A 24,249-nucleotide genomic window follows, 5' to 3' on the forward strand; every position below is an offset into this window, starting at 1 on the left:
TTACTCTGAAAGAGTGCATTCTAATTATATCGACTCCTTCAATTTAAAAAATTGACTTTTCTAAATAAAAGAAAACTATGGATGCAATATAGGCAAGTTAAAAGCAGTGTGACATTGTTCTGAAAATTAACTGTGAATAACAATGTATTTTGTGAGATCTTAAATACCCCTTAATGTGCTAAAAAGAAAAAAGAAAAAAAAAGAAAAAAAAAAAGATACAATAAACCTACAAATGACAAAATGGTCTTCCTGAATGGGAGTTTTAATATATACTATCAAAAAATAGCTTATTATTAAGTCACTATATATCTAGATATAGATATCTGTGGGTTATATAGTATTTACTGGCATTCACAAATAACAGTACAAAGGGAACTACATTCTGTCTGGGGAAAAAAGTGCCTATTTTAGCTAGCTAGTAATCTGTATGCATCTAGGTAATTTTCTGTGTATTAGAAATTTACATTAATACTTTTTAAATGTGCTTCATTAAAAATTTCCATTTGACTAAAAATAAATAGTATTTCTCCAACTAACAGGTACAGAACAAGATGAAAATCCTACCTGAAAGAGCCAGCAACCCAACTGGAAGAGCTTGTAGTATCAATTTTGTTACTGGGAATGGTCTGTGGAGCAGATATGTTAAGTATTGGTGATTTTTCCCATGGTTTTAAATCTTCCCTAGAATATGCAGGAGGTGTACCATTAAGATATGGTTTAATTTTCCCCTGGAGGTAAAAAAAAAAAAAAAAGAACAAAAAACCAAACATTAAAAAATAAATAATAGTAGACACCTATTGGTACTTAATAAATATTGGTTAAATTATATTAAAGCATAAAATCTTATAACAATAATCATCTAGCATTCTTCTACTTTAGCATCTTAACCATTTCTCAAGACTTCTAAGTCACTATAACCCAGTTACCATGAGCTTTGAGAACAATTTTTAGGAAAATAAGTTTGCACATTAAATTCCCATTAATATGAGCATTAAGTAAAAATGTTAATAAAAGTTGCTGAAATAAGATATGAAGCAGTAACTTTAAAATTAATGTCCATGACTTTATACCAAACTTTCATTTTGTTTCATATTAATGTCACATAATTCATTCTGAATAAAATTAAAGGTAAATAATACTGACAGCTGAAAAGGAACCTTAAAACAATTGCCATTATAATAGGTCAAGGAAGTTATTAAAATGGTTATTTCCATTGCTAGGACAGATTCTTATTGCCAAACATTCACAGCATGCCTTTAATTTTCCTTTTAAACCTCAACTGTCCTCTACACCAACCTTGGTGTTAATATGAATTGCCCCGAAACCTCTATCTAGCTACATTAAAAAAAAAAAAAAAAAAAAAAAAAAAAAAAAAAAAAAATCAATTCTTGAGGCCTAGAAGACTAAGAAGAACAGATAAATTTTCCACTGTCTCATGAATTTCTCGAAGTGCTAATAGTTTTGTGGAGGACTAGGGATTAGAGAAAAATGACCTATATCTAATAAGTTAGACATTTTCCTTTCCTGTACATTAACAATTATGGAATAAAATGTTAAGAGTTGTCTAAAAAATGGACTCTCCGGCGTTCAACTGGACTAGAAATTCTGCATTTTATGTCAATTGTGCTGGACCAGGAGAACTCCATTCCAACCTGTATTGCTCCCATTAACATGATAGAGGGAAGAGACTATGCAGAATTTGAAGTTAGGCTTCCTTTCAAAATCATTTTCCTTTGACAATTCTTTGGTGTTAACTGACATTTCACAAAGTAAATTTCAAGTAATTTAGCTATAAATATATTTTTCCAGATGTCTATACAGTGTTGCTATCTTTTGCATCAACATTATATTTTAATTTACAGAAAGAGGATTAGAAATGTAAGGTCATAGAGGGCTGAAACTGCCATTAAAATCTTTAAAACTAGAAACATAATGCAAATTTGAGAAAACTAATACTACATATATTACTAATCATATGTATTTTTTTATAAACCAGCCAGGAGAGTATTTTAAAGTTAGAGCAAAAATAATAAAAACTAAAAATAAATTATATAAAGATCTAAAATCTGAAGTTAAGAAAACAGTGCATTAATAAATAAAAACAAACCTCAATTTTATCTGACTGAAATCCTGCTGTGAAATCTGGGGAATGTAAATCTCTAGGACTACCCACTCCTGCATAGCTTCCTTCAGAATCTGATGTCAGCAGTTCTGGAAGAGATTCCACAGAATTGGTCTTACCAGATTTTAATAATCCTAAAAGGTAAAAATTTTAAAACACTTAAAATACAGTAAACATGTGTATATTACATTCAGTGAATTAAATAGAGCTAAGAGCTTCCATTTATCCAGATTTAATAACATTTAAATTATATTCACTGTATCAAATCTTGACAATTCAAGCTAACTGAAGAAAAAAGTTGAAGTAAAAAACTAAAACGGGGCTTTAATAAAACAGCAGTTTTATCCATTTCAATTATATAGCAATTATGCAATAAACATTAAGGAAGACACTTCTTTGGGATCTGCTTTGAGAAGTGATTCAGAACTTCTTTCTCCCCATTAAAAAAAAAAAAAGACAAAATTAATAAACTTCAGACCGTCCCCTTTCTCATCTGTCTCTCTGTACCAAGTTCTCTGCACGCATGCAGACGGGGATTGGCCTCATTCTGTGTGGGAGGAACACTGTGGCCTTTCTACCTCTCATCTAGTCAAAGACTGGATGACTTTGGCCCCGTAGCAGAGGTTATGCTGAAGCCAACGGTGGCCTGATTGACGGTTTTTACTTCTGGAGAGGGGGGTGGAATCTGTGGATTGACAGCTACTTTAATTAGCCTATTGCCTAAAGCAAAGGGCTGTTATGAAATGTACATACCATTTCTTCTCCCAGGCAAGCTAAATACCTGTTTCCCTGCCATATTTGGTATCCAGATTCATTAGTAGATCAAAGTCATTTCAAATATAAACAGAGAAAACAAACTTTTGCTTAAGTTCATGTGTTTACTTTCACATATTTCAAATTTAGTAGAATCTAAATGAGGTAGCAAAAAAACACATGACATGAGCTATAACTAAAAATTTGACTTAAAAATAAATAAAACACATTTTGCAACAATGTGGATGAACCAGAGTGTATTATGCTAAGTGAAATAAGTCAGAGAAAGACAAATATATGACTGCACTTATTTATGGAATTTAAGAAATAAAACAGATGAATACAGGGGAAGGAAAGCAAAAAAGATAAAAAACAGAGAAGTAGACAAACCATAAGAGTCTCTTAAATACAGAGTACAAATGGAGGGTTGCTGGTGGGGTGCTGGGTGGGGGGATGGGCTAAATGGTAGCGGGCATTAAGGAGATCACTTGTTGGGATGAGCATTGGGTGTTATATGTAAGTGATGAATCACTAAATTCTATTCCTGAAATCATTATTACACTGTATGTTAACTTGGACTTAAATTTTTAAAAAGGAAAATAAAACATACTATCTCTTATATATTTAAATAAGTGGGTTTTCCTTAAAGTAAATCACTCTGACAAGATATATGCCTCTTTTGTTGCTGTCACTGCTCAAATAGTTTGGAAATAACATTCAGCACTCCCCCCATCTTTTAAATATTTTTAAGAGCAGCAAATTTTTAAGAGAGTATATTTAATGCCAGAATGCTACCAAAAGTCAATTAGAAATAAATCTAATGAATAAAGAGGATGTTTAAACTGGCCAACAATTATTTTTAGTATAAACATTTTCACAGATGGTCTTCTAACATAAAGGATCACACAACGAAGTTTACTTCCAGAACAGGCTTTTTGGCCCCAATTAAATTTGACCTTTCAATCATTATCTGCTTTGGCCACAGAAAGAGTAGTAAAGCAGGAAGAATAAGAACTGAAATCAAAAAAAATAAATTCTATTTCTGTCTGTCACTACCTCAAATCACTGAAGTTTTCTGCGCTTTTGTTTCCTCAGGTTTAAAGGAAGGGACAAAAATTTAGTTCATTACTAATGTCTCTTCCATCTCTGAAATATAAAGATTCTAACACGTGTGCTAATAATACCATTATTTAAAACAAACTAAATATCTGCTTTTTCCCTAAGTCTTTTAGGCAACTGAAAAACAACTAGTTTCATAACTTCCTGTCTGTCCATTTATTCATCTTTCCATCAATCCACCTACACGTCCTTCTATGGACTAGAGGTAATTCATGTAACAGAGAGAACACAAAATCACAGAATTTTACATATTAAAAGGTCCTAAGTAGGAATCAGGAGATGTAGTAAACGTGAAAGACCTAGCTTCAGTGCTTCATCAATCAATCCAGGTATATTGTCTTTTCTATATCTTTCTGTGTTATCTAAAACAACTATTCTTGACATTGTTTATTCCTTTGAACATTATCAAACACATCAAGTACCTCATTTATAGATCATGTTAAATATAAAGACATTCTTTCTTTGCCCTGAGTGACAGCTTTTCTTTTTTTTCCCACAGGGACAAAATGTGTACTTGTATTTTTCAAAGTTACCTCATCAGGCTGACTAAGAAAATACTGCTGACAGAAGTTATACCTGTTTATGTCTTCCTACAGACACACATACTATTTCTTAGAGCCATACTGTAGTCTCATTGTGGTCACACTTCCGTATTTTCATCTAAAGAAAGTATTACAATTTCGACAGTTTAGATCTAGATCTAATCAGAGGAATCTAGAATGTGAGATAGTCTATACCACTGGCCTGAACTTTTGAAATCAAAACAAAAAGGTGTGAGAGGTGCTGTTCTAGTTAAGAGACTAAAGAGACATTAATAAGTAAAGGCAGTATCTATCTTCACAGGATACCAGGTGTTTTTTAAGGTTAAAACACAAAAGGCTATAAACACATTCCTGGACAACTGGAGAAATATGAATAGAGACTGTAATACTAGGTAATATTCATGAATTGATGTTAATGGTCTTCGATGTGCTAATGATATTATGGTTGTGTAGAAGAATATCCTTATTCTTAGGAAATTCGTATTAATTTATATTAAAATGCCATGCCTACAACTTCCAAGTGGATTTGTAAAAAATGATAGACTGGAGAATGAAGGAAGTGAGCATGCAACAGAAAGTCTATAAAAAATAGCAAATGTGGTAACAGGTTAACAATAAATTTGGAGGAAGGGTATCCAGATTTTCATTCTTTCATCTCTTCAGTAAAAGATTTTCAAACTAAACTGCGAAAACCATTTTAGAAAAACTACATGACCTTTACTTTCAAACAGCTCACATAATGCATAGATATAAAATATTTTGTATTCTATTACTGGATTATAACCTTCTAATGCACATGAATGGCATCTAACTCGGAGTACTGATGTAAATGAAATGAATGCATGTGATAATAGTGTCTCTGTCCTGTTTTGCCCATCACTAACAGTCTATGCCACTGGACAGAGTGGTGTTTCTAAAAAAAAATTTTATCCACTCACATTATATGCCTTAAAAATCCATCAATTGATTACTCATAGCCCTCAGAATCACATTTAAATTCCTTAGTTTAGCATAAAATCCCTCCAAAATCTGACCATTGCCAATTACTACTTATCTACACATGCCCTATATGGCTGAAGCATGCTGACCAAAGCACAAGAAATATGCAGTTCTTTCCAGTGCCTCTAGCCTTGGGAGTATATTGCCCCCTTTGCTTCATATGTCTATCAGTGTGCCTCCTTTTCTTGGCCAATTTCTCTTCATTCTTCAAGATCCAACTCATGTATCATTTTCCTCAAGAGGTCGTTCTTGATCTCCTCAGATTAATATGGGCTTTTCTTTTTTTTTTTATATATATTTATTTATTTTTGATAGAGAGACAGAGCACAAGTAGGGGAGGGGCAGAGAGAGAAGGAGACACAGAATCCGAAGCAGGCTCCAGGCTCCAAGCTGTCGGCACAGAGCCTGACGCAGGGCTCGAACTCACAAACAACAAAATCATGACCTGAGCTGAAGTCAGACGCTTAACCAACTTAGCCACCCAGGTGCCCCTAATATGGGCTTTTCTTTTGTGCTCTCAAAGCAAACCTCAATCAGAATATTTATTACAATATATGATCATTTTCCGTAGCCTCCCTAAGACGAAGGCTATTTTCTTTCAGTAGGCCTGGCAAATGGCATACAATAGTATTTGCTACATGTTACATTAATTAGATAATGGAGACATGAAAGATTAGATCAGGAAATATATCCTAAGACGCTTTCACTAACCTGTAGATGGTGGACTCTGAATAACGTCTGAAAGGTTATAACCTCCAGAACTATCCGAACGCTTACGTGTCTTCTTTTTTGCTCTTGTTTTTGCCTTCTTGAACATACTTTCCCTACGAAAAAAGCAAATACAAAATTCATTTTTTAGAAATAAGTTAGAGATTAACAGCAAAAGAACTGTGCATTTTGAGCCAGAGAATAGATATACGTGTGTGTGTGTATAGCATTTTAGTCAAACAGAGAACACAAAAAATAGGCATGCTCTAGTTGCATTTATCTATGTTGCTCAGAGCAAATTACTCAGTTTTACTGAACCTCAGTGTGTACTCTTACTAGATGTAACTCTACTATTTCTGTGAAAGTTAGAAATAGGGAAATACTTTTAAAAGTAAATAATCAAATATCATAAACTTCAAGTAACCCAAATGCTAACAAACACTAGAAAAGGGGTTAGAAACAAATCTGGAACCTAACAGCAGTTTCTCAGTGGGCTACACAGTTAGTTACTATTATATATATAGTAAATGACTTGAATGCCCAAAGATTTTAACAAGTCATTTACTAAGTAGAAGGAAAGTAATTCTATAACCAGTTGATAACTGAGCCTAACACACAGTTTGGAAATACTAAACAGGGCTTGTCATATGTTTGGTCACACTGCAGGGAGATTATGTAGAACCTGGGATATTTTGTTAGAGGATTCCCAAACGTCAGTCACTATAGGTCATATCTCTTGAACCAGTCAGGTTCTCTATAGAGAAAAATCCATAATGGCTGATGTAGTCTTGGTTCAATCTCTCCAGAGGGCAAATCTTTCAGCCAAGATGGAGGAGGAACAATCACTTGGTTGAACTGAGTTCAGAAAAAGGTCAATTTTCTTTGAAAGAAGCTAAAAAAATGATCTTTTTCAAATCTAACCACTCACCCTGGTCTTCATAAACCTGCTACCTCTAATTCTTAAGACTTTCTGGAATTCTGTTTTAGTTTTTTTTCCTAAGTCATTACTGCTCAGCAACCACTTTCCAACTTCCAAAACTATTAACACCTCCTAACTGCTGTTTCTCCTTTCCTGTTCTCTCTGCTCTAGTGCAATATGCCTTTTTTATTTATTGTAATTTTAGCAGGGTTTGGGAAGGTAGCTAAGATAAATGCATTTATTCAACCTAACATGTTAACTTAAAGGTTGTATTCCTTTTATATTTATAGTTAATTTTGTTACATCTGCAAATAATTATGCATGTACTTTCTTACAGCAAGACTAAGAATAAACATAAATACATACTTCCTATTTCAGGATTCTCCAATTTTCTCTTTCAGTATAAACGTGTTAATAGTGTCAAAGATCAGGGAGAAGAGTGGAAGAAGAGGGAAGAAGAAAAGAAAGAGAAACAGAGCTTACGAATAATTCTGTTCCGTATTTATGTCTTCTTTCAAAAAGATATCTCCATCTTCTACTTCCAAATAGCTAATATCTGGTCCGTCCTGATATGGTGTAATGACTCTTCTATCCATCGCTGGAATCTATTTTTTTTTTTAAAAGTCACTTTTTAAATATAAAATGTGTAAAGATTTTTTCAAAATAGGTATAATATCCCACTTGTTTTGATATGTGGGGACATTAACAAGGAAAAGTCTAGAATGCCTAATGACTTCCTATGTTTACAACAAAGGGAAAAATGATTAGACTCATTAAACAGATTATTCCAAAAAATATCAAAAAACACTTTCCATAAAAACTCATTATTAAATACAAATTAATCCAATTTTGGGGATAATATGAATCCATGTTTTTGTACTGTCCTGGTGTTTAGTAAATTAACAAGTAATGAAAGACTTGAAAAGTCTTCAATAATTTTCACTTATAAAGGAATTAAAAGTTATTAGTTTTATCATTAAATACTTTCAATTATGATTATCATACTAACCTGTGGGATCTATAAAAAAAACAAACAAAAACCCTATGTCTTCATTTTTAAAATATCCTAATGTATTACAATTTATTAGGAAATTATTTCAGTGAGAAGTCTGATCTAATATACTACTTTAATTTGATTATATTATTGAAAAAACATAAACCTTACCATTTTTCTATAAAACACAGAAAGATCCTTCAAAACACCATCACTTAAAACATCAAGAGACCTAAAAAATAAGATACAAAATTCTATTTTAAGACTTAAGTAACTTAATACCTACCAAGATTTTCAAATCTATTGAGACACTTTACACTGCTGAATAAGTACATTAGTTTTAAAATCATCAATATGCCATCAATATGCTACAAATTCTTTTTGGAAGTATGTATAGTTATATATTTCAAATAAACAGGAAGATACATACACAAACATCTTCAGTAATATCAAACTCTTAGAAAAGATTTTTATATCACTTATATCATAGCAAAGTTGTAAATATAGTTCTTCCTCAACATCCCAATAAACCTCTTAAGTTGAAAATCTCTTAAGTCAAAAATACATTTAATACACCTATTTACTGAACAGCTTAGCCTAAACTACCTTAAACGTGCTCAGAACACTTACATTAGCCTTGAGTGAGCAAAATCATCTAATACAAAGCCTATTTTAAAACAAAGTGTTAACTACCTCATGTAATTTATTACTATATTGAAAGTAAAAAATAAGTGTGTCAGTTGTTTACACCCTTGAAAACCCTGTGTGTCACTGGGAGCTGCGGCTCACTGCCACTACCCAGGATCACCATAAGTGATCACCAGGATCACTTATACTTTTCACTAGTATGCAGAAAAGATCAAAGTTCAAAGTTCAAAGTACAGTTTCTACTGAATGTGTATCACTTTCACACTACTGTAAAGTCAGAAAATCCTAAGTCAAACCATGGTAAGTCAGGCACCACCTGTATTCATTTTCCACATCTGTAATCTTTAGTTCCTAAAGTATTATAGTGATAGAACAATGGCCTGTCACGATACCTGAATTCTATCTACAGCTATCACTGCTAGCAATTACCTGCATGACTTTGAGCAGCTAACTTTATCTCTCTGGACTTTAGTATGTTCATGATGTATAAAATGTTTGGACTACATCAGTTGTATTCAAAGTAGATTTCAGGGAACTCTCCAGTTCCAAAGAGACACTTTTAAGGCATCAGTAAAAACTTCAAGTTTATATTCTAAAATATATGTTAAACTACTTTTCCGAGTGCAAAACAATTTGGATATTTAAATCTGTACCATACCAGTTTTTAACATTTTGAGGATAATTAACCTGTGATGTTATATCCATTTTGGTGCAGCTCTCCTTTTTTAATATCTTTATACATATTTATTTATACTCCCAGCAAACAAATAGTTGTCTAGGAATGGTTAAATTTGTACAAATCTTTGTTTTAATTCAAGTTATGCATGTCTACTCATGTAAAATTATACAAGTAGAGACATCACCACAGCACACGTCCCATTCTTAATGGTTCATCTGACACCTGTCACAACGTAACTATTGAACAATGGTAGTGACACACATCATTTTCCAGTATCATATTTTTTTTAATTAAAAAAAAATTTTTTTTTAATGTTTATTTATTTTTGAGACAGAGAGAGACAGAGCATGAACAGGGGAGGGTCAGAGAGAGAGGGAGACACAGAATCTGAAACAGGCTCCAGGCTCTGAGCTGTCAGCACAGAGCCCGAGTGGGGCTCGAACTCACGGACCGTGAGATCATGACCTGAGCCGAAGTCGGACGCTTAACCGACCGAGCCACCCAGGCGCCCCCCCCCCCCCAGTATCATATTTTAAGTAGATTCAGTGCTTGTTTTGCATTTTGGTTGATTCTTATCTGACAAATGAATGAGCTTAGTTTGGCAAAGCAAAGTAAAAAAAAAATTGCTTTGATTAAAATCATTAATGTGATGTCAGCAAAGAAATTTATTCTGAAACCCTAGCGAGATTCTGATACCAAAATACCAGAGGCTTTTTAAAATCATACTAATATCCCATAACATTAATATGCGCTTGAAAAGCATTTTCACAAAATAACAAAGCATTATACTGCCAAAAGAATTTCCTGTGAATTGAATCCTACATAGCAATTATTAAGAATCAGTGATTCACCTCTAAAAAGTAGAGCACTTTTATTTCATAGAGTTAGTTTCATTAAAGACCATCCTGACTTTGAAAGCTGAGATGTGAAAAACCTATTACCATATATAATAAATTATGTAGATCAAAATTTTGATTCTTTGAAAAAAAAATGTCCCTGGGTTTTCTCGTCTATAATGTGAGGATATAAACAGAATCTATGTCATCATAAGGTTTACATGAAAATCAACTGAGATCTATATAACACTTTGAGAATGCTGCCTGGCACATAGTATTAGTTATCATTATTATATCCAAAACAAAATACTGAAGCTTCAAAAGTGCAAACTGACATGCAGAACTCTAATCTAAAACTTCTATGTTCACCAAAACACTCATTTTCTCACCACCAACTTTATAGTAATAAAAATTAGACCTTATATTAAAAAATAAATCTGCAAATTTATTTCACCAAATAATTCCACTACTAAAAACAGTGGAATGCATAGATTTAAAGAACATACTTATAATTTTTTTCCCCACAAATTTCCAACAAAAATGTATGCTTTCCATTGAGGGCAAGAATTTTACCTATTTTGTTCACTGCTGTAGCTTAGCTGTGGCTGGCATATATCAAGCAAGCACTCAAATATTGATGGAATGATTGAATCCCCTTACATTTTTTTCTACAAAGCTGTAATTTGTCACTATTCTTTTAAATTACTAACATGTCTGCTATTATGTATAAATAATTGCTTTTACAACAGTCATACAATGTATGCACCCAACAGTCATACAATGTATGCACCCAACCTACCTTGCTTCAAGTAAAGCAGCCATATTCAGTCCTATAAATTGTAAACAAGACAGTTTCAATTGTTCAGCATTGTACATTGCTGCAAATTCCAGTAACATAGCAGCATTCTTAAGGGTAACTACAAAGAAAAGACAAAGTGAGACAAAAGCCACGTTACTACAGCAAATAATACATACTTATTTTTAAAGTTGTCAGGTTTGAACAAGGAAAACTGAAAGTACTTTCTTGCCAAAATAACTATAGTAGGGCAAATATAGAATGCACTTTCATCCCAACGTGCCAAAGTATTTTAAATGATTGGTTATGAGGCAAAATAAACACACCAAAAGAAAATAGAGATGATATGTGTCACCTAAAAATTGACAATTTTCTATCTAAGGATTTTAGAATAGTTTTAACTTTCACAAATAAACCTTCCTTTTTATTTACATAGACAGAATAGTCTCTTTTCTATAAAACTAAGAAGATCTTAAGATTAAAAGAAACCAGGGGTGCCTGGGTAGCTCAGTTGGTAGAACCTGCAACTCTTGATCCTGGGGTGGTGAGTTCGAGCCCTATGTTGGGCACAGAGATTACTAAAAATTAAAAAATAAACTATTTTAAAAAATAAAAACGTCAAGAGTAACGTTAAGGGTAACTTAAAAAAAGACTAAGAGAAACTGACAAAATCATTCTATAAAATATATTTACATTGAGTAATCCATCAAAATTTATGTGGGTATATTTACATAAACACATATACACACTATATATTTGGAAAATATTCACATTTAAATATTACTATATCATTATTCATGGCCAGTACAGAATCTGGTATAACTGTACAAAAGATTCTGGATTTTATTACAATCCTGGTAACTTTATGCATGAAGTGTCCTATTTTGCTAGAGACTATCTCAGAATATTCTACTCACCTAGCAAATGACTTTGGCTTTCTAAACCCCTTCATTCTTTATTTACTATGAGTCCAAACCAAGAGAGGAACATAACTATTTTCTACACCTGGCTTACCCTATGTTTTTTTTCTTCCTTCTAACTCTGTCAAAAGGTGTAATTGCAGTCAATAATGGTTTTTGCTTCGCTCGTAACCAAACCTAATATGAACCCAAACTCTCCCATTTCACACACAAAAAAATGGATCATATAAAAACTTTACAGTTGTTCAGTTGAGAACAAGGATTACCCAATAATAGAGATCAAACTTCTGTTGAACTCTTCTCTTGCTAAGTTCTAGGAAGATCAAGATATTCATTAATAAGGAAGCTGTGTAGCATGGACCAAAAAAGAATATCCAAGGAATGCCAGGAAAGTCAACTGAACAACTAAAAATATCTCCAATATGTATATTTTTTTTAATGTTTATTTATTTTTGAGAGAGAGAGAGAGAGAGAGAGAGAGAAAGAGAGAGACAGAGACAGAGAGCGTGAGCAGGGGAGACAAGAATCTGAAGCAGGCTCCAGGCTCTCAGCTGCCAGCACAGCACAGAGCCTGATGCAGGGCTCAAATTCAAAAACCATGAGATCATGACCTGAGCCAAAGTCAGCCATTTAACTGACTAAGCCACCCAGGAGCCCCTCCAATACGTATACTTTATTCCTGTAGTATGTTGTATCCTTTATTTTAATATATTTCCATTTTGTAGCTTAAAAGATTAGAGATGTTGGGTTTTTTTGGGGTTTTTTTGATAACCAAGGAGAAGTCTCTCCACAAAGCTCAAGAAAAGTAACTATATAAGACACCAGAATTAAGACAAACTATCAGCAAGAAAAAATTAGAAAATTCTGACAGGAAATCCTTTCATACTTCCTAAAGTATGACAATGTGACAATGAAGATGAACAAAAATGAACAAAGATTAACAAAGATAAAATTAGAAACTTTTATATCAGGCTAAGAAAATCTAACCTTTATCCTAGAGTAAGCAATTAAAAATACCTAAAACAGGAAGACACAATTACTCCCAACAGAAAAATTAAAGTAGACAGAAAGAGGACTTAAAACATTACAGTAACACTACACAGAAGGGATGGATAACAATTACCTGAACTAGCATAGACACAGAATAAAAAGGTAGGGGGAAATATGATTAATAAATATAGTTAAGATGCATCAGTTCTGACAACTGAAAAAATTTGGACGTAAAGAACAAAAACAATATAAAAAATAGCTTTGGGTTTCAAAATTTCAATGTTCAAAAAGACAGCCATGCAATGAACTGAAATAATGAACTATTTATTAAATGAAGTAACGAACAGAGACAGAAACAAGAGTTTAAGAGAAAAGAGATAAGTTTTGATCAAATATATAAATAAGATGATTATATAAAAATTCTAGCAAGGGGGCGCCTGGGTGGCTTGGTCAGTTGAGCGTCTGGCTTTGGCTCAGGTCACGATCTCATGGTTCGTGGGTTCAAGCCCCACGTCGGGCTCTGTGCTGACAGCTCAGAGCCTGGAGCTTGCTTTGGATTCTGTGTCTCCCTCTCTCTCTGCCCCTAACCCACTTGCATTCTGTCTCTGTCTCTCTCAAAAATAAATAAACATTAAAAAAAAATTAAAACAAAAATTCTAGCAAATAGTAACAGATAGCTAAACACAGGCTTACAGCCAAGACCAGGACAAGAGTGAATAATTTCTTTGAGGGGCGCCTGGGTGGCCAGTCGGTTAAGTGTCTGACTTTGGCTCAGATTATAATCTCCGTGAGTTGGAGCCCCATGTCAGGCTCTGTGCTGACAGCTCAGAGCCTGCTTCGTATTTTGTGTCTCCCTCTCTCTGTGTCCTTCCCCCACTCCTGCTCTCTCTCGCTCTCAAAAATAAGCATTAAAAAAAATTTTTTTTTAATTCTTTCAAACTTTCATCTTTGTAATTTCAAAATAAATTTCATACCATCTTCATTATTCAAGGTTTCATGACATTTCAAAAAATTTACATACTTCAATTATCAGATGTACATATTTTCACATATTAACATGTCTGGAAAATGGATGTGCTTATTGTTGCACAAAATAGCTTAAATGTTTTGACATTCTTCATAATTCAAAAACATAATGGTGCACTTTACCATATATGGTAAAATGGTAAATTTATGGCATCAAAAGTCAATGAATAATCCTGTATCAACCTGCAAACATAGTAATATTCAAATTCAAAAATACTTACGTTTCTCAGTTAATGCAACTTCACAAATCCCTTTCAATCGAGTTATGAGAAGCTGATCAGCCACCACAAGAACACTACAAATAAAATCCACATTTTGAGATTCTAAAAAAAGAAAGAAAACAAGCAAAACTATTACTTTGTTCATTATACCTATGACAAAAGTTCAAGTAATTAAGACACAAAGAAGGGAGAATTATAATGACTATTTTCTAAAGAGTGGCAACTATGATAAATAGTAATAATGTTTGACTTTTCTACCTTTTAAGTGGAAAGCTGTAAAGAAACACACCAAAATTCCTTGGTTCACACTAGGACCATAAAATGGGTAACTTGAATTGATCTTTTTAGTCTAGAAAGCATTTAGTCTAAAAATGCCTGATTTATTAAAATCTCCCATATTGTCAAACATTTCTCAATCTAATAAATAGAGGGGAAATTCAAATCTCAGCATCAAAATTATTATGTAGATATGTGTTAAATACATATAACATATACGTTAAGAACAAATGTATATACAGGGAGTAGGGTGAATAATGCTTTTAGATGCTCATATTTGTTTGTTTTTTTTTTAATTTTTTTTTCAACGTTTATTTTATTTTTGGGACAGAGAGAGACAGAGCATGAACGGGGAAGGGGCAGAGAGAGAGGGAGACACAGAATCGGAACAGGCTCCGAGCCATCAGCCCAGAGCCTGACGCGGGGCTCGAACTCACGGACCGTGAGATCGTGACCTGGCTGAAGTCGGACGCTTAACCAACTGCGCCACCCAGGCGCCCCTCATATTTGTTTTAAATAAAGAAGCCTAAGGAGCTGGGAGGCTCAGTTGGTTAAGCAACCGACTCTTGATTTCAGCTCAGGTCATGATCTCAGTTAGTGAGTTTGAGCCCCACACCGGGCTCTGAGCTTACAGTGCAGACCCGCTTGAGGTTCTCTCTCTTTCTTCCTCTCTCTCTACCCCTCCCCTGCTTGTGCTCTCTCTCTCAAAATAAATAAACATTCTAAATAAATAAATAAATGAACAAAATAAACAAGCAAGCAAGCCTAAGAGTACATTTTCTTTTTAAATTATAGGAGTTCCTTATTTAAAATAATCTTTCTCGTCCTGAGTACTATTAACGCCTAAAGCAGTAACCCTGAGCCACTGCCAGAATAACATAAATACAAAAACAAAACAAAACCACAATAGGAAGAAAAAAAGATTAAGAAGAAAAAATGTCGAAAAACTATTTTTGACAAAGAGGAAGAGGTGAACTCACTATGAATAGCAAACTAAGGACTACTTCCAGAATTCCTCTTCTCCACAAAAGCAATGAAGATACTAGGAAAATTGTCAACTTTTTCAAAATTCTAGAAGTTAGCCAAAGGCTTACAGTAATCTAGGGAGTATTGACTCAAGAAAAATGGCTGAATCTTGGTAAGAACAGTGAGCAATAGAGCACTGTAGTTTTTCTATTTAAATCTTCCCCTCCCCTCCTCCAGTCTTAAAAACCAACAAGCCTGCAATCACAGTGAAAACGAACAACCAAAGCCACTGAAGACAACAGAAGAGTTACAAAGCAACATTATTAAAGATAAGTCATTATTTGACATGTGTGGCAGGGCTTGTCTTTATTTTGACCTGACTCAAAGCTTTTACTGGTGTGAACAGCCTCTTCCCCCAGGGTGTTTATTAAAAACAATCAGTTGCAATTAATGTTGAAGCTGACTGAGACAATGATAATAGATGGAGCAAACAAGAAGCAGATAAAAAACATTTTTTTTAAATAAAAGCTAGGGAAAAAGGATGTTAATGATTAGATGTTTGTATCCCCTGAAAATTCACATGTTGAAGCCCTAATTTCCAGTGTGGCAATATTTGGAGATGGGGCCTCTAAGAAAGTAATTAAAAGTAAGTGAAGTTATAAAGGGTAGGGCCCTGATCCAATAGGATTAGTGTCCCTCTAAGAAAAGAGATATCAAAGAGATAACTGTCTGTCTCCCTCCCTCCCTCCCTCCACAACACACACACACAGAAAGACCATGTGAGGACATAATAAGAAGGCATTCATGTATAATAAGCCAAGAAGAAAGTCCTCACCAGAAACCAACCTTACCAGACTCTAATCTGGGACTTCTAGCCTCCAGAATTATGAAAAAATGAATTTCTGTTGTTCAAGCCACCAGTCTATCATATTTTGTTATGGCTGTCCCAGTTGATTAATACAAATGTCCATGGGGGCTTTGAAAAGTCCCAAAATACTGCTGTGAAACCAGAAGCCCACATGTATGTGGGTGACTATATACATGCCAAGGAAAAACTTAAGGTCCTAAATTTTTACCTCTGGCTGAACTTGAGGCTCTGCTAAAACAGAAAATAAGAGCTAAAGCAGAGTCATGAACTGCCTGCCTGAAAAATGAAGGCATGCCCCAACACACACACAAAGAACTCCGTGGCAAAGGCTGGGCATTTATTGGTTTTAGGCATTTAAAGAAATTTCTAACTTATCAGCTGACCACTAAGCTAACCCAGTAGACACTTCAGTGGTCACACAAGACAAAGAACAGAGATTTTACAGTACTAATTAGTTCAGAAAAGTCGAAAAGCAAACAGCAAAAACTTTTTAACAAACCCCAGGGAGGGAAGAGAATCTGACTTCAAAAGTTACCACATCATATTACTTAAAATGTCCAGTTTTCAGTTTGTGAGCTCAAGTCTCACATTGGGCTTGCTGCTGTCATCCTGTCATCACAGAGCCCAGCCCACTTCAGATCCTCCCCCCTCTCTCTCTGCCCCCCCCACTTGCATTCTCCCAAAACATAAATAGATATAAAATAAAATGTCCAGTTTTCTATGAAAATTATGCAAGATGCAAAATACATGTTAAGTATGGCCCATCCACAGGAAAAAAAGCAACCAAGAGAAGCTCTCCCTGAGGAAATGAAGATGCTGCATTATTAAAGTTTAAATCAGCTATTTTAAATATGTACAAAGAATTAAAGGAAATGTCTAAAAAATTAAAAGGAAGTATGAGGATAATGTCTCTTGAAATCAAGAATATCAATGAAGAGACACAAATCACAGGTCAACTGAAATAAGCAATCTGAAGAACAGAAAGAAAAAACAATGAATAAAAATTAATAAGGCATAAGAGACCTATGGGGACACCTGAATGGCTCAGTCAGCTAAGCATCTGACTTCAGCTCAGGTCATGACCTCATTACTCTTGAGTTCAAGTCCCACATCGGGCTCTCTGCTGTCAGCACAGAGCCCACTTTGGTTCCTGTCTCCCTCTCTCTCTGCCCCTTCCCAGTTCATGCTTTCTCTCTGACTCAAAAATAAACAAAACATCAAAAAAATTTTTGAAACAAAAAAAGAGACCTATGAAACACCAGCCAGCATATCAAGATACATACGGGAGTCGCAAGATAAAGGTATGACCTAAAGAATATTTTAAGAAATAATGGCAGAATGGGGAAAAGTAAAATGTAGAGGTTTTGTATGCAATGGAAGTTAAGTTGTGATTAGTTTAAAATAGACTGTTTTATGTATACTGTTACATATATGTAAGCCTCATGGTAACCACAAAGGAAAAACGTAGAGCAGATACACAAAAAATGCAGAGAAAGGAATCAAAGCATACCACTACCGAAACATCATTCAATCACAAAGGAAGACAACAAGAGAGAAAAAGGAAACAAAGGAACTACAAAACAGAAAACTGACAAAGTGGCATTATTAAATCTTTACCTATCAATAATTATTTTAAATGTAAATGGATTAAATTCTCTAATCAGAAGACAAAGTGGCTGAATGGATAAAGAAACAAGGTTCAACATTATGCTGCCTATAAGAGACTCAATTTACCTGTAAGAACACACATAGGCTGAAAGTGAAATGATGGGAAAAAATACCCCATGCAAATGGTAACTAAAGGAGAGCTGGAGTGGCTATACTTCTATCCAACAAAATAGGCTTCAAGTCAGAAACAGAAGAGACAAAGAGGTGATTATATAATAATAAAGAGATCAATAAATCAATAGAACTATAAATACACATACGAGTATACAACAGTGAAGCACCTAAATTTATAAAACACATAAAATGAAGGCAGAAATAGTCAACAATACAGTAATAAAAGGACTTCAATATGGATATTCATATTCAAATACAGATAGATCATGGAGACAGAAAATCAACAAGAAAACATCAGACTTGACCAAAACTACAGACCAAATGAAACTAACACATACATATGGAACATTCCACTCACAACAGCAAAATACACATTCTTCTCAGTGCACATAAACCATTCTTCAGGGCAGATCATACATTAGGCCATGAAACAAGTCTTAACAACTTAAGAAATTGAAATGATACCAAGTATCTTCTCCAACTACAGTGGTATAAACTAGAACAGGAGGAAAACAGGGAAATGTGTAAATACATGGAAATTAACACAGTAATTCAAAGAAGAAATCAAAGAGAAGTACAAAATATCTTGAGACAAATGAAAATGAAAATACAACATACCAAAACTTATGGGATACAGCAAAAGAAGTTCTAATTCTGATAAATGCCTTAACAAAAAAAGATCTTGAAAGAACCTTAAGGGTTTTATATAACAAGGAACTAGAAAAAGAAGTCCGCCCAAAGTCAGAAGGAAAAAATAATAAAGAATGAGCAGAAATAAATGAATTAGACATTAGAAAAACAAAAAAGATCAATGAAACTAAGAACTGGTTGTTTGAAAAGATAAAATTAACAAACCCTTAAGTAAACTGAGAAAATGATCCCTCCAAAAATTAAATCATAAATGAAAGAGAAGATATTACAACTGATATCACAGAAATGTAAATCATTAGAGATTACTGTCAATAATTATAAGCTAACAAATGGATAACCTAGAAGAAATAGATGAGTTCCTAGAAACATATAAGCTACCAAGACTAAATCATGAGGAAACAGAAAATCTGAATAGTCAATAACTGAGTAAGGAGACTGAATCCATAAATCAAAAATCTCCCAAAAGTAAAGCTCTAGACCAGATGGCTTCATGGGTGAAGTCTACCAAATATTTAAAGAAAAATTAACACCAATCTTTCTCAAACTTGTCCAAAAAAAACTGAAGGAGAGGGAACACTTCCAAACTTATTTTATGAGGCCTGGATTATCCTGATACCAAAAGGAGTCGTGGACACCACAAGAAAAGAAAATCACAGTATGACACCCCTGATGAACATAGCTGCAAAAATCCTTAATAAGAAACTAATCAAATTCAATAGCATGTTAAAAAGATCATATACCACAATCAAGTGGGATTAATGCTTGGTGCAAGGATGGTTCAATACATGCAAATCAACAAATGTGATACTATCGTAACAAGAGAGGAATAAAAATCAGGGCAAGCTGATTTTCAGGTCAGTTAAGCGTCTAACTCTTGATTTCTGCTCAGGTCAGGATTTCACAATTCATGAGTTCAAGCCCCTCATCAGGCTCTGCACTGAAAGCACAGAGCCTGCTTGAGATTTTCTCTCTCCCTCTCTCTCTGTCCCCATCCCCCATCATTCTTGTTCTCTCAAATACATAAACTTAAAAAACAAAAGAATAAAAATATGATCATTGCAGTACATGCAGTAAGTGCAGAAGACAAAATTCAACACCCATTCATGATAAAAACTCTCAACAAATTAGGTAGAGAAGGCAGATACCTCAACATAATAAAGACCATCTGTGACAAATCCACAGTTTAATATCATACTCAACAGTAAAAATCTGAAAGCTGTTTGTCTAAGATCAGGAACAAGACAAGGACCCCCACTCTTGCCACTCCTATTCAACATAGTACTGGAATTCTTAGCAAGAGTAAGGAAGAAAATGAAATAAACATCATCCAAATTGAAAAGGAAGAAGTAAACTGTCTCTGCAGATAACAAGATCTTGTATCTGGAGAACCCTAAATACGCCATCAAAAAACTATTAGAAGTAACAAATAGGGGCACCTGGGTGGCTCAGTTGGCTAAGCATTCCACTTGGTTCCAGCTCTGGTCATGATCTCACAGTTTGTGAGTTCAAGCCCCAAGTCAAGCTCTGCACTGACAGTGTGGAGCCTGCTTGGGATTCCCTCCCCCACAGCCAACTCTCTCCCTCCCTGCATCTCTCAAAATAAATATAGAAACTTAAAAAAAAAAGAATGAACAAATTGAGTAAAAATTGCAACATAAAAATCAGTTGCTTTTCTATGTACAATGAACTATCCAAAAAAGTAATTAATAAACCCTTTCACAATTATATCAAAAAAAATAAAACACTTAGGAATAAACTTAACCAAGGAGATAAAAGATCTGTATTCTGGGGCACCTGGGTGACTTAATCATTTAAACATCCAACTCTTAATTTCGGCTTAGGTCATGATCCCACAGTTTGTGAGTTTGAGCCCTAAGTCAGACTCTGCAATGGCAATGGAGAGCATCTGCTTGGGATTCTCTCTCCCTCCACCACTTGTGCACATTCTCCTTCTCAAAATAAATAAATAAACTTAAAAAAAGAAAAAGATCTGTACTCTGAAAACTATAAAACATTGATGAAAGGAATTAAAGATAACAATAAATGGAAAGATATCCCATGTTCATGGATTGAAAGAATACTGTTAAAATGTCCACTCAACCCAAAACAATCTACAGATTCAATAAAATCCTATCAAGATTCCAATGGCATTTTGCACAAAACAGAAAAAGCAATCCTAAAATTTATATGGAACCACAAAAACCCTGAATGACAGAGTAATCTTGAGAAAGATGAACAAGGCTGGAGGCATCACACTTCCTAACTTCAAATTATGTTGCAAAGCTACAGTAATCAAATACAGTGGAACACAACACGGAGCCCAGAAATAAACGCTCATTTTATCAATTAATCCTCAACAAGAGTATCAAGAATACAAAATGGGAAAAGGGTAGTCTTTTCAATAAAGGGTGCTAGGAAAACTGAATGAGCAAATGCAAGAGAATTAAGCTGGATCCGTACCATATAAAAAAATTAACTCAAAACGGATTAAAGATTAAACCTAATACCTGAAACTGTAAAACTCATAGGAGAAAACAGGGAAAAAGATCCTAGTCTTGTAAATGATTTTTTGGATATGACATCAAAACCACACACAACAAAAGCAAAAATAAGCAAGTGAAATTACATGAAATTACAAAGCTTCTACAAAGCAATGTTGAAAACAATCAACAAAATGAAAGGCAACCTTCAGAAAGGGGAGAAAATATTTGCAAACCATATCTGATAAGGGATCAATATCCAAAATATATATATAAGAAACTCCTACAACTCAATAGCAAAAAAAAAAAAAAAAAAAACAAACAAAACAAAAACAAAAAAACCCCACAAATAAACTCAGCTAAAAAATGGACAAAAGAGCTAAATAGATATTTCTCCAAAAAACACATACAAATGGCCAGCAAGTACATGAAAGGTGCTCAATGTGAATAATTATCAGAAAAATGCAAATAAAAAGTGAGAGGTGCCCTTACACCTGTTAGAATGGCCATTATCAATAAAACAAAAGATAACAAGTGCTGGCAAGGATGTAGAGAAAAGGGAACACTTGTGTGCACTACTAGCAGGAATGTAAAATGTATAGCCACTATGGAAAACAGTGTGGAGGTTCCTCAAAAAATTAAAATACAACCACCGTACGATACAGCAATCCCACTTCTGGGTATTTAGCTAAAAGAATTGAAATCAGAATCTTGAAGACATTATCATGTTCACTGCAGCATAAATAATAACAGTAAGGATATAGAAATAGCCTAAATGTTCACTGATGGATGAATGAATTTAAAAAAATGTGGTATATACATACAGTTGAACACTCCATCACAACTATGACCAAAAATACTTTGTAACTAAAACATCAGTGTATTGCTTGACAAAGTATATAAACACAATCTCTTCATAAATTTTGATTCAATTCTTCATCTAGTTCTTTTCCCTCAGATATATTACCACAAGGGGGAAAACAAACAAGAAAAAACTTTGTAAAGTGTTTGTCAAAACCATACTCCATATCATCAGTTCCTCATCTCAATCACATAAGTAGTAGGGTATGAAGCTGTTCAATCTAATCTCAACCATTATATATAATTCTTGTAGAACTCATTTTCACAGAGGTAATGAAAATTTTCTTTATCCACTCCTTTACTATTAGTAATCGTAATCATCCCTATTGCTTATTCTAAATTAAGCCTCTGTTGATGGCTTATTTCAATTAGATTAAAGATTCATGTTGATTTTGCCATTATTCAATTATATCTTAAACATCTAAAATGTCCTCTTATGAATACCTTTTATCACCACAGCTTCATCAGTATAGAGGTAGTCCAAAATAACTTTCAGTATGTCAGAATGTATTGGCATTTCCAGAGCTGTACAAGTGGAAGCCTAAATAAAGTAAAATAATTAATTTTAAACTACAAAAAACTACATTCTGACTGGTACAGAAAATTCTGAACAGGAATCACATCAAATGCAAAAAAAAAAAAAAAAAAAAAACATTTATAAAACACAAAGCTAAAATGACATACGTTTAATTTTAAAATGCCTTATAACATGGAGTAGCAAGAAAAATTGAAACAAAATCCAAATACACTGGTATTCCAAATATACGTCTAAATAATAAAGGGGAAATTTTGATTTAAGAAGCCTTTCTGCAATAAGTTTTAATTCTAAATGCTGCTATTTTCCAGCAGGCTTCAGCATAAATCAAGTTTAATACAAAAATAAAATTAAGTTAAAATATCAGGCTCCCATTTTGAATTTCTTTAGTATATTATACTAAATATATAGGATATATTTTAAAAAGTGTGATTACCAGCCATGTGTTTTCAACTTAAATCTTACCTCAATCCATGAGCTACTCAGCATGCTATGAAAATATTCTGAGAAAAGAAAAAGTACAAGCTATTAGAACAGTAAAACAATACTAAAACCAACAAATCGGGAACTAATAAAAAGTATATTTACCAAGTCTGGCACAAAGAACACACTTATGACAAGGAAATTCCTTTCCATCCACTGATTTCATGGTCACATCACATAGAAACGAACTGAAAAAAAATTTTTTTTAATTGAAGCAAGAGTGATTTCTTTACATATTTAGCAAGTAGAAAATTTATTATAGGATTTGGCTTGATTTTGTCTTAATTAAAGATAGCAGACAACAAACAACTTGAGGGCATACATACAAATAAAGTACTTCATCTCCTTCCACTGGAGGAAAGATAATAAGGGCCTTATAATAAAGAATATTTAAAGGGAACTGAATACAGATAAATATTCAAGAACAGACTTCTAATTTTCCTTTTTCGGTACAGGCCAGACCAAATTTTAATAATATAATAGTAAGTGACATCATGATCAAAGGTCTTTAAGTCAGTTCCTTTTACAACCTATTCTTTGCTAAGCACAATCTAGATATCTCCATAGTTTCTTTCTCCAGAACTTATCACCTACAAAGTAAAAATACCTAAAAACAAAAACTTTTTTTTTAATATGTATGTATGTATTTTGGGGAGAGCGCAGGTGGGGGAGGGGTGCAGGGGGGAAACAGAGGATCCAAAGTGAGCTGACAGACTGACAGGAGCGAGCCTGATGTCGGGCTCAAACTCAGGAACCACAAGATCACGACCTGAGCGGAAGTCGGACGCTTAACCAAGCAAGCCACCCACATGCCTCACAAAAACTTTTTAATAAATTATATTCTAAATATTTTTGTTATTATTAAAAACCTTATACTAAAGGAAATAATCATAATGATGCAGAGGCATAATTAGTTTGGTTTTAGGGTAATACTATTTCCTACCTATTGAAAAATACAAAACTTGGGCAAGAAAAAATAAAAATTTTTTTCATTTATAATGAAAAAACTGTTAAAAAACTGTTAAAAAAACTGTTTAAATGTCTTACTGAGAAGTTAATATTTTATCCACTTACC

At 33.7% G+C, this 24,249-nt stretch overlaps 1 protein-coding gene and 2 long non-coding RNA genes across 6 annotated transcripts in view; 2 read left to right on the plus strand and 1 right to left on the minus strand.

Moving 5' to 3' along the window:
* LOC111560492 overlaps positions 1-639 on the plus strand; it is a 35,635-nt gene extending 34,996 nt beyond the window's left edge. The window contains exon 3 of the long non-coding RNA XR_006597967.1: positions 540-639. This is a non-coding gene — a long non-coding RNA (uncharacterized LOC111560492). The remainder of the gene's footprint in view (positions 1-539) is intronic.
* IBTK (inhibitor of Bruton tyrosine kinase) overlaps positions 1-24,249 on the minus strand; it is a 91,359-nt gene that overhangs the window by 26,758 nt on the left and 40,352 nt on the right. For 2 of the 4 annotated variants that reach the window (XM_011282490.4, XM_011282488.4), the window contains exons 14-23: positions 23,280-23,362; positions 23,157-23,194; positions 22,601-22,697; positions 14,273-14,374; positions 11,119-11,236; positions 8,328-8,388; positions 7,646-7,767; positions 6,247-6,359; positions 2,108-2,211; positions 565-728 (exon numbers count right to left, since the gene is read on the minus strand). In XM_011282490.4, the coding sequence (XP_011280792.3) occupies positions 565-728; positions 2,108-2,211; positions 6,247-6,359; positions 7,646-7,767; positions 8,328-8,388; positions 11,119-11,236; positions 14,273-14,374; positions 22,601-22,697; positions 23,157-23,194; positions 23,280-23,362 (1,002 nt within the window). Of the gene's footprint in view, positions 1-564; positions 729-2,107; positions 2,257-6,246; positions 6,360-7,645; positions 7,768-8,327; positions 8,389-11,118; positions 11,237-14,272; positions 14,375-22,600; positions 22,698-23,156; positions 23,195-23,279; positions 23,363-24,249 lie in introns of all 4 variants that reach the window. The other 2 variants (XM_011282487.4, XM_011282486.4) reach the window with 1 other exon arrangement.
* On the plus strand, positions 3,394-7,779 carry LOC123385449. The gene is made up of 2 exons (XR_006597968.1): positions 3,394-4,928; positions 7,564-7,779. It is a non-coding gene; the product is annotated as an uncharacterized LOC123385449 (long non-coding RNA).

This window comes from Felis catus, chromosome B2 (genome assembly GCF_018350175.1).
Source record: "Felis catus isolate Fca126 chromosome B2, F.catus_Fca126_mat1.0, whole genome shotgun sequence".
Taxonomy (NCBI): Eukaryota; Metazoa; Chordata; class Mammalia; order Carnivora; family Felidae; genus Felis; species Felis catus.